At 33.7% G+C, this 15927-nt stretch overlaps 1 protein-coding gene across 1 annotated transcript in view; it reads right to left on the reverse strand.

Moving 5' to 3' along the window:
• LOC105214855 (uncharacterized) overlaps positions 1–15927 on the reverse strand; it is a 219704-nt gene that overhangs the window by 49288 nt on the left and 154489 nt on the right. Inside the window, exons 8-9 of the mRNA XM_011188522.3 lie at positions 12047–12186; positions 4973–5102 (exon numbers count right to left, since the gene is read on the reverse strand). Coding sequence (XP_011186824.2) covers positions 4973–5102; positions 12047–12186 — 270 coding nt within the window. The remainder of the gene's footprint in view (positions 1–4972; positions 5103–12046; positions 12187–15927) is intronic.

Below are 15927 nucleotides of genomic sequence, written 5' to 3' on the forward strand. Positions count from 1 at the left end.
GCCTTATTGGATTTGGTAGTGAATTCTTCAAACAAAAAGAAGGAAAAAGTGCACACAATGAATAATATTATATGGTTTAGGCTCACATTGGATGAGTATTGAGAGCTGCAGTCAAGTGTGATGATATCTATAAGAATTTCGAAACAAAGATAGATTATGATCTATTGTGTCATCTAGTAGATATGTCTATTCATCATTATCCTAGTTAATAAGACAGAATATACCACCAGACCCTATCCCAACCGTTTCCTAGATATCTCAAAGGAAGAAGAGGCTTGAGAAAACATTTTAGTTCTTCATTTATCGTCTTTGTCCAGCATTTTCGACCCCAGCAGAGTTTTTCGGGTGCCTCGAGTAAATTTCAACTCCAAAAATTTGTTTAAAAAAACTCCAGAGGAAGAGTAACCCTGTAACTGAAATAACGTATCGAATTCGGAGGAAGAAATATGGGTTGCAGGAATGAGGGTTGTTGACAGTGGACTTCTGAGATCCAGTACAAGTCGGTTAACTGGTAGTGAACTTATGTATCTCGAGTATCAGAACAGCAGTCTGGATTCGGATGATATTAAACAGAATACAAGTGAATTTAGTTGTAGATACCTCAGTCCAACGGATGTTATCTCTTTCTAATCTAGATTGTGGTCGGTTTTACGCATCGCACCAGCGGAACTTTTGAAGAAATGGGCATTTGGATCTGATCAGACGTTATACAGTCTAACCAGATAACCCTTGAGCTCTTTGGCTCTTAAGCTGCTACAGTCACAGCAATCACAGCCAACTTAATTTGTATGTTGTTTTAAGGATCGTTGCTGGGTTCAGCACCTTAGAAACCCCACACATCTTTTTAAGCGGAACTTGTCATCAGCTTTAGGTCTAGGTCGGGCCATGGGTAAAAAATTACCCAATTGCTGTTGGAGCTCTTTTATATGTATGTTTATATCTTCTATCCTGACCATGGCAGTTAGAGATTCACGGTAGTTGGACATTTTAGTGTTGATGGGAAGGAAATATTGATAGAATTTGGAAGGAAAATAGTGATAAACACTTTCGATACTGGAAGTCAAATCGCTAGATAATGAAGATCTCAGTAAAGAAAGATAGCTTACTATTTTTGGAGGCGGAATACACCTTCCAGAGCCACAACAAGACTCGTATATGAGACAAAAAACCTATGAAGCTTTTTGAAGGTTCCGAATCATATAACATAATATCAAAGAGAATCAATGCAAATTTGTAATAACTAATGCACGTGCACTGAAATAAGCCAGTCAAATCCTTAGACAAATCGAAGAAGCAATATCGTGATTGACCGGCTACAAGAAATCAAGCGATAAGCGAGCGCCACGCTTCAAAGCACAATGCCACTCAAAAGTTTACTTGTTATTATTAGTATGATTGTAGTTGTTGTTGTCCTAACTTGCCACGTGCTATTTTTATCGAATTTGAAATTCAAAATTAAAACAATTTCATCCACAGCACATCAATGTCGGGCAGATAGTCGAACTGACAGTGAGCAACTGGAGAGTCGGACTATGCCCTCAGCCAAGGAATTCGGAAACTTTTCAAAGCAATAAGCAGAAAACAAAAAAAAAAACATAAATTGTTGATGAGCGAAACAAGAAAAACGAAGTTAAGATAAATCAACAATTGTGCTTTTCGCAGCGATTAGTGGACAGGCGGTGGGGGTGAGTGGTGTGAGAGTTGTAGCTCTCGGCACTTAGTTTCACTCTGTCGTGCGAAGCAAAAAGTTCAAGAAAACAAATAAAAAAGAAAAACACAACAACAATAACAATAATAAAACAACAGCAGCCGACCGACCGTTAACGGTACTCTAATCTAATCTGATAAATTGCAATTTGATTTTAATTTGAAATTTTTGACAAGCTACAAGCGTTTGTCTAACAAATAGCCGCCTGATAGAATACATGAATGGCAAACAAGCTGATAGAACATAGGTATTACAAATTGAAAGACACACACAAACACACAAACATATGGTTGCTTCAATTTGATTGCTTGTCGATTTCTACTGAGACCATTAAAAGAAAGAAAAAAATCTGCAGTCGAAAATTTTAAAAGTTTGAAAAAGTTTTTGCTTCACAAATCAAGCATAGCTTTGGCTGAGGATAAATCGCTTAATATAACGGTTGTTATGCACAATGCTCACATTCATATCGTGATTTTAGCCATGGATAATTGCGTTTTGAATGAGGGCACTGAACTGGAATGGCGCGGGGGGTAGGCGGAGGTGATTTTTAGTAATTCGGAAGAATTGTTGCTAAGAATTTAATTTTGTTGCGGAATTTAATTGATTATCATTTTTGTGTGTTCTGCCTTTCGCTGAACGGTATTTAACGGTAATGTAATGCATGCCTAATATGCAGCTTGGAATGTTGAGTTTCAAAAACAACTGTGCCTTAAGGCAGAGAAATTTGCATTTCGGCAAAAAAAATTGTTCAAATTTAAATTTATGCTTGGAAAAGTGAGGATAATTACTGATTAAGTAGTGGTATTGGTAATCATTACAAAATAATTACTGGATTGTTTAATATTCTTAAGTAATTAATACTTTTATAATAAAAATTAGAAAAGAAATCACAATTTTTAACATTTCTGAACACAAATTGTGAAAATAAAAAAATATTTTGATATTCTGCTGGGGTTGCCATATAATAAAATAAAAAATATATAATAAAATAAAATAAAATAAATTTATAAAATAATATTTTTATCCTCCATATTTGATAAGCCAAACAAATATATGGACAACAAACTGAAGAGATCGAAAAAACTTACAAATGTAATAATTTTCCAGAAAGGTGGCAACACTTTAGTTATTTTTGAAAATTGTAAAATAATTAATTGACAAAGAGAGAATAATTATGAAAATAAGATTTTAGAAATATTTATTTAATTTAAATCATCGTTTGAGAAGGGTGGCAACACTTTTAAATTTGTTAGAAAATAAATAATAATATTTTAATAGCACTAATTACCAAAACGAATTATAACATTATGGGCATTAAACTAAATGAGTTTAAGAAGACTTCAAGTTGAACTAATTTTTGTGAGGGTTGCCACCTGTTTAAAGATTTTAATTCAATTAATTCAAGAAAACTAATAAGCCAATTGTTATGGTTATCAAATTGTAGTCACTGCAGATTTTTTATAATTGAACGAATTTTCAAGCAATGTTGCCACCTTATTAATTTTCTTAAATTCAATAACATTTATATATGATAGACGAGTCATTATGGAGGATGCTTACGAAAGATGAAAAACTTCGTTAAAAATATTTATAGAAGTGTTGTCACTTTTTTAAAAATGTTTTTCAGCGTTACCACCTATTTAAATTTTTTTATTGAATATAATTAGTAATAAAGATATTATTACAACATGGATAGTAAAACAAAACGGGTTGGGAAGACTTTTAGCAGAAAATATTTTTGAAAAGTTTTGCCACCTATGCCACAGTTCCTTTTTAAAGTTCTAAATTTAAAAATTGGTTTATTATTTGAAATAATATTAATAATTTTATTCTATATGACCGAAGATTTCATTTTTAATTTCACACTTTAAACGTTATTGATTTGCTGAGCTATTAAATACCAATCGTCTCCAAAAACTCGTGCAAATATTTCGCACACTTACACCTACATAAATATAAACGCAATGTCTACCTAACACACCGCCTACATAGACTATCTCGGCAAGCGGAAGCGACCTCAAATACGCGTTATAAACAGCCACTCCCACCTTAAGTATTGACTTTTACATTTCGTTTTTATGCACATATTTTGGCAACACATTTCTGCTTTCGATTTGCCATTTACCGCTATTAGCACGAGCATTGATTTGACGGCGCCATAAAAAGTGTGCTCAATGGCAATAAGCGCAATATGTTGTGTCTAAACGATGCCTTGAAAAACGAAGTTGTAAAATTGTAGCAAAAAAAAAAAAAAAAATGGCGAAGTAGATAAAAAAATACCTACACCAGCGATTTTCAACTGTTGGCAGCCGTAAAGTATGCTATGATTTTTCGATTTTTTTCTGCTCATTGTCAACAATTTTACTGCGCTTGACATTTGGTGTGCTTTAAAACTGCTGCTGTCATCAAACCAACGTTTAGTCAGCAGTTATACGCTCATACTGCCACTCCTACTCTACCTTTGTAGATTTCTTCAATACACACACACACACCATCCACCAAGCGCTTCCTTACACATTTGTCGGCCGCTTGCGTCATTTTGCCGTTATCTTAGCGCATGTTTGTATGGTGTGTTTCTTTTTATGCTTTCAAATATATTTTTTTATGCATTTTGTTGTTGTTGTTGTCTAACTACTTAAACACAATTTTTGTCAATTTCTTGCCATTTCGCTATTTGGCGAATTTTGCATAGGCAATTTCACGCATTTGCGCTAATTTGTTTATAACTGTGCGATTTTCTGCGTACGTGAAGGGCTCAATCGAGTGGTGGATGCTAATATGAATATATATTTACGAATATATATCCCCATCTATATGAAGGGAGTGCCTTAAGTCGACTAAGACGGGGAATATTTGTTAAAAGCCATTTTCGAATATGAATATTTGAAACCATTTTGTTGTACTAAAATTCCAATATTTATAATGTCGTTAAGAAGAGGTTGGAAGTATTATGAGGACATAAGTGGAGTAAGAGCAGCTCTTGGATATGTTTACTCCCATTCCACAACACAAGCATGCATATTTATATGACTTTTACTTGCTTTATATATGTATGTGTATGTATACTAAACATGTAGATATTTACTCTACCACCCTTATTTGTATGTATCTTTAAAAAATAAAATAAAATAAAAGTACACACATTTAACCGTCTTCTACAACCCTTCACTGTGCCATTTTCACATATGTATACATATATTCACATTCACACAAATATAAATTTGTTTTTGTAGTAAAAATTACATTTTATCTTCTTCTACTTACATCGCACACTCAAATAATAGCCAATCGATGAATATTGAAAGTTCAAATGTCGTGACGTGCATTTATACCAGCCAGAGTGTTCGTGACGTATCGATGTGAAGTTCAGGAAACCATCGCCGGTTTGTGGAACCTGTAAGTATGAAGAGTAAAGTGGGATGAAATAAGTTTCATTTGCATAGTCGTTTGGCTAAATAAAATAAAATCAGTAAGCTATAAGCAGAATAAATGTAAATTTTATAAAAAACAAGTAAGGAAGGGCTAAGTTCGGGTGTAACCGAACATTTTATACTCTCGCAATTTATTTATTTAACTTAATTTATATTATATAATACACAATTTGACCCACATATTCATTATATATATTGTATAAAGTCCATTGAAAGTTGGAAACCATAATATTAGGTTAGAAGCACCGAGGTCCTCGTGTTCGATATATGGGGCCTTTAAAACATATGGTCCGATTTAATAACAAAGTTCTGCGCCGATATCTTCACTAGTGCTTACCTTATATATTGTAAAGTAAACGATTCAGATTGTCTTCAAAGTTCTGGTATATAGGAAGTAGGCGTGGTTGTGAAGCGATTTGGCCTATTTTCACAACATATCATTGGGATGTAAGGAAACTATTACAAACGAAGTTTCATTGAAATCGGTCGAGTAGTTCCTGAGATAACTGATGGCTAAAAAAAACGACTGCAGAAAGTTTGGTTTATATAGCTCTATTGGTTTGCGAGATATGTACAAAAAACTTAGTAGGGGGCGGGACCACGCCCACTTCCCCAAAAAAATTAAATCCAAATATGCCCCTTCATAGTGCGATCCTTCATACCAAATTTTATTTCCATAGCTTTATTTATGGCTTAGTTATGGCACTTTATGTGTTTTCGGTTTTCGCCATTTTGTGGGCGTGGCAGCGCACAGTGGTCGGGCTTGTATGAAGGTGCGGTCATAAATACTTCCCGTTGAGATATCGCTTTGAAATTTTCACCAAAAATCTAGAAATTTTTTTTAAATATATAGTAAAAAAATTGGCCCCATTAGACTACTAGGTCCCATAGAACAGTAATTGCCATTATATGGCAATGATGCGCAAAAATACTTCTCATGGCCATAGTTGGAGCGTCAAACTTTCAGTAAGGCTTTGTAAAAACATTTAAGAAAGCGATAAACAAGCTGAACATGATTTGCCGAGTTTCCCCCATCCAACCCCCACATTCCACCTATAAGAATAATATCATATAAAAAATGAATGTAGGAAAAAAGCAAATTATCAACCAATTTAATACAGTTCATTTTTTCACTGCCATTATACAGCCATTATAATTAGAACAAAAACCGTATCCTCAAGTAAACCGTACATAGATTGAAATAAAGATGGTTTATCCTTCTTTCCAAGCCTTTTTAAAAGAACTTAAAAATAGTTAATTCAAAGGCCATTATTATTTTGAACATTACTTCTACATCTGCAAATTTCCGCACCTAACTTTAACACTTTTATTACCTTAAGACTCTGGTAAAGACAATGTAAAATAAATCTAACCGGGGATCGCAGGGGAACACAACAAAAACTTTATGTAAACACATTGAAGACGCAGAAAAAAGGTGAAATAGGAAATAGGTGATATAAAACACTAATTTCACAAAAAATACAAATCAGGTTTGTCTTAATTAATTTCACAAGTTAAAATAAATACCTTTAGCTTCAAAAGCCATTAAAAATAATCTTGATTCGTTAACCTGAATAATTACCAGAACAATTTGAAGTGCGTTGTTGCGGCGAATTTAAAACAAATGCTGATGTGCTTTAAAAAAATACAGTTGTTCATGCGTTTAACTCTATTTTTAGAAAGTACCGTTAGATTTTTTGGAAAACCCGGTTTGAAAATAAGAAAAAATCGAGAGATGGATTTTTTGATTTTTGGCCTACGGCGGAACCTCTGAACAATTGAAATCTTACAACGATTGTATTTAGTCCAATAAGTAATATTTTTTTTGCAAATGTAACCAATACAAATGTTAAGTTTCCTCATCTCTACTGCGTAGCCTTTGTTTTAAATGCTTTGTTCTACCAAACCAAATTTGAGCAATAGTAAGACGACAGCTTAAGTTTATTCACGAATATACACATACGGGCAAATATTGGCAGCTACACCTAACATTTGTATTACCTTAAAACATTGACAAATACACTGATAACACTCATAAAGGGGGGATCGTGGGGTAACATAACTAAATGTCTATTTAAACATGAAAATTACGTTAAAAAAATACACAAAAAAGTATAATCAATCAAAAATACACAACAAATAATAAATCAATAAAACTAATTTCACAAGATGAATTTATTAAAGTAAATACCTGCAACAATAAAATTAATTTTAAATAATCAAATTCGGACCTCTCTAGCAAACGTTTGACCACTTTGAAATTCAATTTTGTTTTCACAAATAGCTAACTTAGCGCGGTTTCGCTGTAAAATTGAACAGTTGCTCACGCTTTGCATTCTATTTTTAGAATGTCCCGTTAGATTTGCAGTAAAAACCGGTTTGCCATGAAGAAGCTTGGACATTTTATAGACGATTTTGTTACTTTTCGCAAATTTTTGTTGTTATGAATTTTTTGAATTTTGTCCTATGGACGCAACCACTGTGCTATGATGCCAAGAAATAAGTGTGCCAAGTTTCATCAAGATATCTTAATTTTTACTCAAGTTACAGCTTGCACAGACGGACGGACGGACGGACAGACAGACATTCGGATTTGAACTCCACTCTTCACCCTGATCACTTTGGTATATATAACCCTATATCTAACTCGTTTAGTTTTGGGTGTTACAAACAACCGTTATGTGAACAAAACTATAATACTCTCTTTAGCAACATTTGTTGCGAGAGTATAAAAAGTTCATATATACTACTAAATATATACTCTCTTATACATAAATAAATGAATGTGTATATGTAGTTGCATATATAGTACAGAGTGCTAATAAAAAATAATAAAACTCTGGATAATTTGTTTTTGGAAAAAACTAATTCATCTGCTATATTTATGTGCATTTATTTCCTTTATAATAAAAATAATTTAGAAATTCTACTATTTTTTAAAATGATTTATATATAAAAGATATATATTACTATTTTTAGATAATATATATACTCCACTCTACTTTGCTCTTTATACCAAAACTGACTTGCTTGTTTTTACGAAGATGGAAAGAGTTCAGCGGTTAACTGCGCTTTGCATAACGGGAGCACTAAGAACCGACGTTAGTTCAAAGTGAACTAATAGTAAATTTGCCACCTATGCATCTCTTTTCTAAAAACAGCGCGGCGGTACGACTAATGGTAGCAAGAGAATTTACGCATAGAACCTTCGGTCATAGCACTGTGGGTGATTTCAGCTTGGAAAGCACCGACTACTTGACCACACTATTCAAATAGCAGAGAAGATTCAAAGCGATGGCTGACGTAAGGGCATGACAGATGCACGCAGCACATTAAATATATTTACGGATGACTCGATGGATGAGGAGGATATATATACCCGGAGTTACTGCTGCCTTACACACCTTTCAAATTACCGGATCACTGCAGGACCAAAGAAATAAGGGAACATATCTTGTGTGCTTGTCCTGCAGTGTCAAAGCAACGGTTTTAGCACACAGGGCACTTAGGGGCTTTACGGTATGATAATCTGGAGAGATATCTTTAGTGAAACCACATCATCTTTTGAAATTCGCGTCAAGTTCAGGCATCCTAAAGGATGACTACTTCTCATTGAAGGCACTCCATCTGGTATCGCAAAGAACAAAAATCGGTCTCTATGTGACTCATTGGCCCACCAGGTTAACCTAACCTGAAAATCAATTTCAAAATTTTAACTACTATTTTTTAAAATATAATTTAAAATAAATATTACATGTTTAACATTTACGTTAAAAATATTATATAATTTGAAAGTTTAAAACATTTGTTATTGCTATCTGTAAGAATTTTATTAATTAAATATTTTAATAAATAAATCTTAAAAACAGATTTCAATTAATTTAAAATTGACAGTTATAACTCTACTATAATAAAATAATTCTGGACATTGTGATGATGGGGAATAAAGTGTGCGCTGTTTGTTCGGCTTAGACTTGGACTATGCGGCTAACAGATGCGTTCTATCGCATAGTCACGCAGATATGTAAGCTAAACTCGACGATATGTCCGAAGCAACCTCCAAAGCAGACCTTAAAATAAATCTCAAAAAAACCAAAATTATGAATTTGAACACTAACAATAAGAATTCATTGCATACACTTGGAGAATATATAGAAGATGATGAATCATAAGTTCATATCGGCTGCACCATAACCGCGAAATGGAGGTTCCTCTGAGGATTAAAGTAATCGCATAGGCATTTGGATCGCTTAAAAACATATGGAAATCATAATAGTTATTCATTCGAACAATGCATTTGTTTGGTGCCAACAAAAAATATGTTTTGCTGTAAAGCTTAGAGCCAGGGATTTGCAACGTCCACAATATTTCGTCAACCTTTGTCTTCGTAAAGAAATGCTTTTGATTGGAACCCGCCTGGACAGAGGCGAGTTGGCAGACCTGATCATACGTGGATAAGGCAGTTGGACGCTGACCTCAGACCCACATGAAAAAGTTGTTACTTAAAATTTCTAACATTTAATTTCTATTACCTTTCGATGCATCATGAAATCATCTTAACTTTACTAATCACATACATAATTCTGTTACCTTCACATCCTCCACTTGAATTACATTTTAAGTTGCCTTAAAACTACTAAATTATTTGGAAAACTCTCAAAAATCCAACACAAATACACTTAACAACTAAAATAACAGTTTCAACTAACAAAAACTAAAATATAAATACCAACTAAGATAACAAAAGCCCACAAACAAACAGGACAACTACAATAACGACTCGGACCAACCACAATGACAAAAGTGGAAAAGCAAATTTGTCGCTCAAATCAGTGATTGTTGATGTTTGGCTGGCGGCTGAGTTTTTGGGGTTCGCTTTTCGGACCTTTTTTTGCGATATTTTTTTATTTTGGGAAACAAATTTTCATGTTATTTAACTTTACCGCAAAGTACCAAAACTAGCAGTGGTTCGAGGAAAAGGAAGATGGAGGTTTAGTGGGTACATATGTAATCACAAATAAATATACATAAGTGGCAGTAAATACATATATGTCTGTCTGTCTGTGAACAGCAGGAAATTTGCATATTTTGTATAAACACTTGTAGTATTTGCTTGCGTGATTGCGACTATCTCTCTAAATATGTGTGCATGTGTAGGCATATGTGCGCGTAGATTCGATGGCGTATGCCCGAAAAGTTGAAGGGATAAATTGTGTATTCTTAGGGTTGCCAGCATTGTAGTAGACAGTGGTAGTTACCATTTGTCTGCTGGCATGGAAAGTAGTTGAAGTTGGTTATTTGTGTGCGTACTTACACATATGAAAGTATATTCGCATACACATACGTGGGTGTTGTTGTGGAAGGCAGTATTGGAGAAAATTGTCAAAATTTTGGTTAGACTTTGTTCAACTGTGTATACATGAAAATATATATAGATTTGGCAGAATATATACATATATTTAACAGTAACAGTCATGCCTATTTTTATTTGAAAATTTAAACTGCGAAATTATAGAGAAAAAGAGCGGAAATCACTGAATGTGAGTGGGTATTGTGGAATGTGGTAGTAAAGATAGAGATTTGATTGGAAGGACCTACATAGACATATGTATATGTAACATACATAAAACTTCGAATCCAAGTCACTTTGCGCGGACGTGTAACGCTTCTGCCATTCGTTCTTGTATTGAATAAATCAAGAAAATATATGTGAAATATCTGGTTCAAAAACTGGAAAAATTACTATAAAATTCATAGGATATTGAGGCTTAATACCACAAAATAAACAAAAATATTACGATTCTTTTCCATATGATGAATTATAAAAATGATAATAATAAATTTAAATCTACTACCTTCTCTACTGCTATTTTTCGAACTGGTATTCTTGTGTTTCAATGTCACAGTTGTTTATTTTGAGGGATAACCATATTTTTAAACTTTTATTTGAACTAATTTTCTGCAAGAGTTTTCTGTGTAAACCGTTTGTAAAAAAGCTACTACTATTTTTATGATGTTTTAAGGACTTTTTTATAAAAAACATACTTTAATTTCATAATGCATTAACGTTTCAAAATTAATAACTTAGATAAACACAGTATTCACCCATATTCCAGTCTACTACTATTTTAGTTTACTACAATTTTACTAATATTTGTAATTGTAATTTTCTAATATTTTTTATTTTAATTATACGTGACCATTTATGGAATATAATTCTTCAAACTGAATATACGGAATTTGGAATTAAATTTCTACTACTATTTTTGATTCAGTGAAAACTTTTTTCTGGAAACTCTAAGCATCAAAGCACTTCAGAATGTAAACAAACACCGTTCAAAAGTTAAAAAAATTTCTTCGAATCAAAATATAAGAAAAGCACTTCCAGAGGTCATTGACCTTGGCCAAAATGTAAACAAATCATAGGCTGGGTCAATGATCTATGTAAACCAAAACCTAAACAAACTTTAAGTGCGATCATCGACCTTGGATAGGGGATGGGGTACATTTTTTGGACGTGACGTAAGGTTCTTTTTTGCATTTTTAGGAAGATTAATGCTTCACATAAGAAGGAGTTGGTATATGCTCATTTTGGGGTCATACGAGTCAAATCCTGGGTCAACAGAATTCAAGATTGGGATAACGTAGAAATTTTAGAAAATAAAATAATGTCAAAGTGAGTAAAGTCAAATGAACAGACTTACTTGCCTCTTAGAGCCGTGGTAAAATTCATACTACTTTAGTCAACATACCAATTAATTTTTCTACTACTTTTCTACTACTATTTTTTCACTGATACCAAGCTCAACCCTGCTTTTGCATTTAACCAACTCATACGTTTACAATAACTTATTTCCGCCACCTATTTACTTATCTCCAACTTATTAAAGAAACATAGTCTACTTACCGGCGTATCGCCATCGTCCTTTTGCCAACGCGGTGTGCTCGGCGGATTTGAGTCAACATCGCATTTCAGCGAAACTTCAATGCCTTCGCGTAGCGGATAGCCGAAACCGGGAGTGCGTGAAATGGCGAATGAAGGTGTATCTGTGGAAAGGGCAAAAAGAAAGTGGTGAATATATAGGTATATATATATGTAGATATATGTAAGTAATAAGCGGTAAGACTATAATATTAAGTTGTAAAATTCAAATAACTACACGTGTAGTAGACGTGAACGCGCGAGAAAGTTGTAGTTAAGACATTAAGGTGGCAGTGAAAGCAAAGTTTTGCTTGAAAAGTGTAGCATACATTTAGGCGTTGTATGTACGGTTTTTGTTTTTTCGACTTTTCGGTAGGTATTAGCGTTAGTTGGCGCACACACGCAGCGACTTTACACCGTTTTGTCGCTTTTTAATTAAAAACTTTATTATTATTATTGTTGTTATTGTTGTACATATTCACACACACAGCCACACATTTCCTCAGAAAACTTTTATAATTAAAGTAAATGTAAATGCGGCGCGTGTTTAGCGCACAGCAAAAACAAATACGCTGACAAATACAAATAGTAAAATCAAATAACAACAAAATAGACAACTACAACAACAACAAATCGAAATCAGCGAAACAAAAGTTGTCTCCTCAACTATTCGCTGGCAGTTGTATTGTAAATTCTAGCCATAATGGCTGCGCTCTGCATTATTATACGATGTGAGTGTGTGCGTGTGTGGCAGGATATCCGCCTACCCGAAAGTTGCTTTGTAGTTGTTTTTCGTGGCAATCATGTAATCGCCTCGAAAGTCGGTTCACTTTAGCCAAAGCAAAGGCGTACACATTTCGGTACGACTGACAGCGCCCCAAAGTAGAGAATGGGGCGGGGCAGTGCGGCGCAGTGAAGTGGAAGGGTATAGAAATTAAACGAAATTGGTGTGATTACGAAGTTATAAATTCTCGTATTTTATGGACGATTATGAAATGAGTTTTGTTCTGGAATTACAATGAAAATGGCATCTACTCGTCGCTAGTTGATGACAATAGCGGCAACTTATGACTTCGTAGAGACAGGGAGAAACTTCGTCGCACAGACTAGCGATTTATGGAAATTATTCGAAAAATACGGAAACTCGGTCTAAAGGCATTATGGAACTATTGTTGAACGCACACCTTACCGTGGGAGTTAACTTTGGCTAATCGTCTGAAAAGGGCGCAAAGATCAGTTATAACTAATATCTTTGAAGGACCAAGGCCAATCAGCCACAATCTGCGACCTTCTGTCTTCCAAAACCTTCAGATAATAGAATCGGACCAGAAGAGAAACCATATATTCATATATCCAATATTCGTAGTGGACTCGGTAAAATTCCAAAACTGCAGAACTGATTAGACTTTTCAAGCAAACCATTTACGGCTTTTAGCAATGGATTCGCTGAATCTTCCATGAAGAGATTTGAGGAGAATCCATTATATGTATGTATTCTTTGGTAACCGTAAACATGGAAAAAAGAATCGCATATTTTTAGTGGTCTTCGAAAATTAATAGAAGGATTTGTCAACATCTTTTATTATACCATGAAACTTACGAAAATTACAGAGAGATCCATGTCATTAAATAAGGAAACACCGACTCTACTGCTTTTCCTAACCTAAAAAAAACAGTGGACTAATATGGACAAATCAATCCACCGATTACCGATATTACCGATGAGTTGTATATGTTGAGTTATTTTAGTAAGGTATGCGTGGTATACTTCAGAATGTTAGGGATTAATCACGTCACTGAGAGCTTTGGACATCATCAGATAGTTAGCTGAGAATGGTAAATATTGTACACCTAAAAGTTGTATTCTTGGATATGGTTTCCTACTGAGCATTGTTTTAGTGAGCTTTTACGGGATGAGACATGTTGCAGAGATCCGGATCCCCCCAGTAATGTAGACCGGACTATCGTGAGAAAGGCTCTTAAGCTTCCATCAAACGGCGACCGATTTTATACTTTCTTTCCAATAATTTAAAACAATACTACAAGAGAATCTGAGAAACACCATTACCATTATTTAGTCCAGATGGAATCTACAGTATCGAGTAATTAATCTTTCCAAACGTGACCAATCTTTAGAGTAGACTCGTTTCCCTCTGATTCCGATATAATCCAAAGGCTGTATAATACTTTCAATATAACAACAATCATCCAACTTATTCTCTCATCATTTATCTCGTACTTGACAGCCTTCCAACTGTCATTTCTTTTCGCTTACTGACAACTACAAAAACTACCTCTTCAATTTGCATTATCATGCAGCGCTCACTACTTTGTAAGCGATGACATAACAATAGCGCCTTGTGTTGCACGCTAATGAGAGTTTAATAACTTTGCCACTTGGAACTTTTAAAGTCACTTGACTTTTCTTACAGATTTTTGTCACATTCTCAGAGTGGCGCATTCTAAATAAACTGTGACTTGCATGCGGCCTGTCGATGATGTGAGAAGTTTGCTACCCAGATACATAGTTATTTTGTAAGTCGTCTTATGTTTCGAAAATTGTTTTTATTTTGAAGGAAAAATTGTTGTGGAAAAGTAGCAAATTGCTTTTAAAGTCACTTTGTTGAATATTTTAGTATAGGGAATGTTGTGAGCACACGTGCTCGTAAGTAGATGTGAGAATAACGGTATCATTAGCAAGCTCTTTTCACACATTCTTGCCGAAGGGTTAAAGCTTTACTGCAAAAACAACTTATTCGTTTTTAATAAAGCTTGAGGTCGTTAGTAAATTTTTTTTCTTTGGTGTCAATGAATTAAAAGCGTTTTAAAGGTTAATACTTGAGCGTAAAGCTGTAGAGAATGTATGTTTGAACTGTAAAAATATTATTCCAAAGGTAAACATACATATATCCAAAAAAAAGCTTTCAACTTCAAAAATATTCTCATAATCTTTTTTAAAAGCTTTTCTGTAAAAGTGACTCTCTGGAGGTCAGCCAGAGCTCTTGCGTATTAATACTAAAATATATACAAAAATATAATCATTCAAATATTTGGAAAATATTCACTAATTGAATTTAATGAGCTTAAAGCTCCAAAGGTGTTATGAAATTTTTATGTTGGCCTACGAAACGAGAAAGCAATTAAGTTAGTCATTAAATACAAAAAGTTATAGAATTTAGTTTTTCTTTTAAAGCGTCCAGCGCGGGGCTTTGATATTCTATTGTTACTGAAACGATAATACATATAAAAAGTTCTGTATTAATGGAAACTCGTATTAAATTATGTAACATAATCTTAAAAGCTTTCACAAAAGTTTTAGATTTTTTATAAAAATAAAGCTCTATGATCATAAACGATCTGGTTCGAAGTGGAAAACTTTATTAAATTAGTTTAGGTGATGCATTATTAAGTGCACGTTCTAATTTTTTTCCTCACAAACACTTAAAACTCGCGAAGAGCTTTCAAAGGATTATTTAAATATAAGCAAGAAATATAAAATAATCTTCAAACAGATCTTTTTATGAATATCGTGGAAACGAATTTTATTAAGTGAAAGCTCAAAAATTCTTTTTATGAAAGCTTTTAAGATTTTTTACTGCTTTATGAGTTAAATTGCTTTCATTAGACATTATTTATTAAAATCATTAATCAAATAATTAGTTAACATTTAAAATCGATTATTGGCAAACATAGCTATAATCTATATATTGACGAAAGCTCTTTCGTCCTTATGCTCACTTTGTTCAGAAAAATGTTTTCTGTACAACTTTTTGTAACGCTTTAAGCGCAATATTTTTTTTTGGAACTAAAATCCAATCAACTACCAGTGTTTGCGCCTAAAAATATGCCACAAACAAAAAGCAAAC

This window comes from Zeugodacus cucurbitae, chromosome 6 (assembly GCF_028554725.1).
Source record: "Zeugodacus cucurbitae isolate PBARC_wt_2022May chromosome 6, idZeuCucr1.2, whole genome shotgun sequence".
NCBI lineage: Eukaryota > Metazoa > Arthropoda > Insecta > Diptera > Tephritidae > Zeugodacus > Zeugodacus cucurbitae.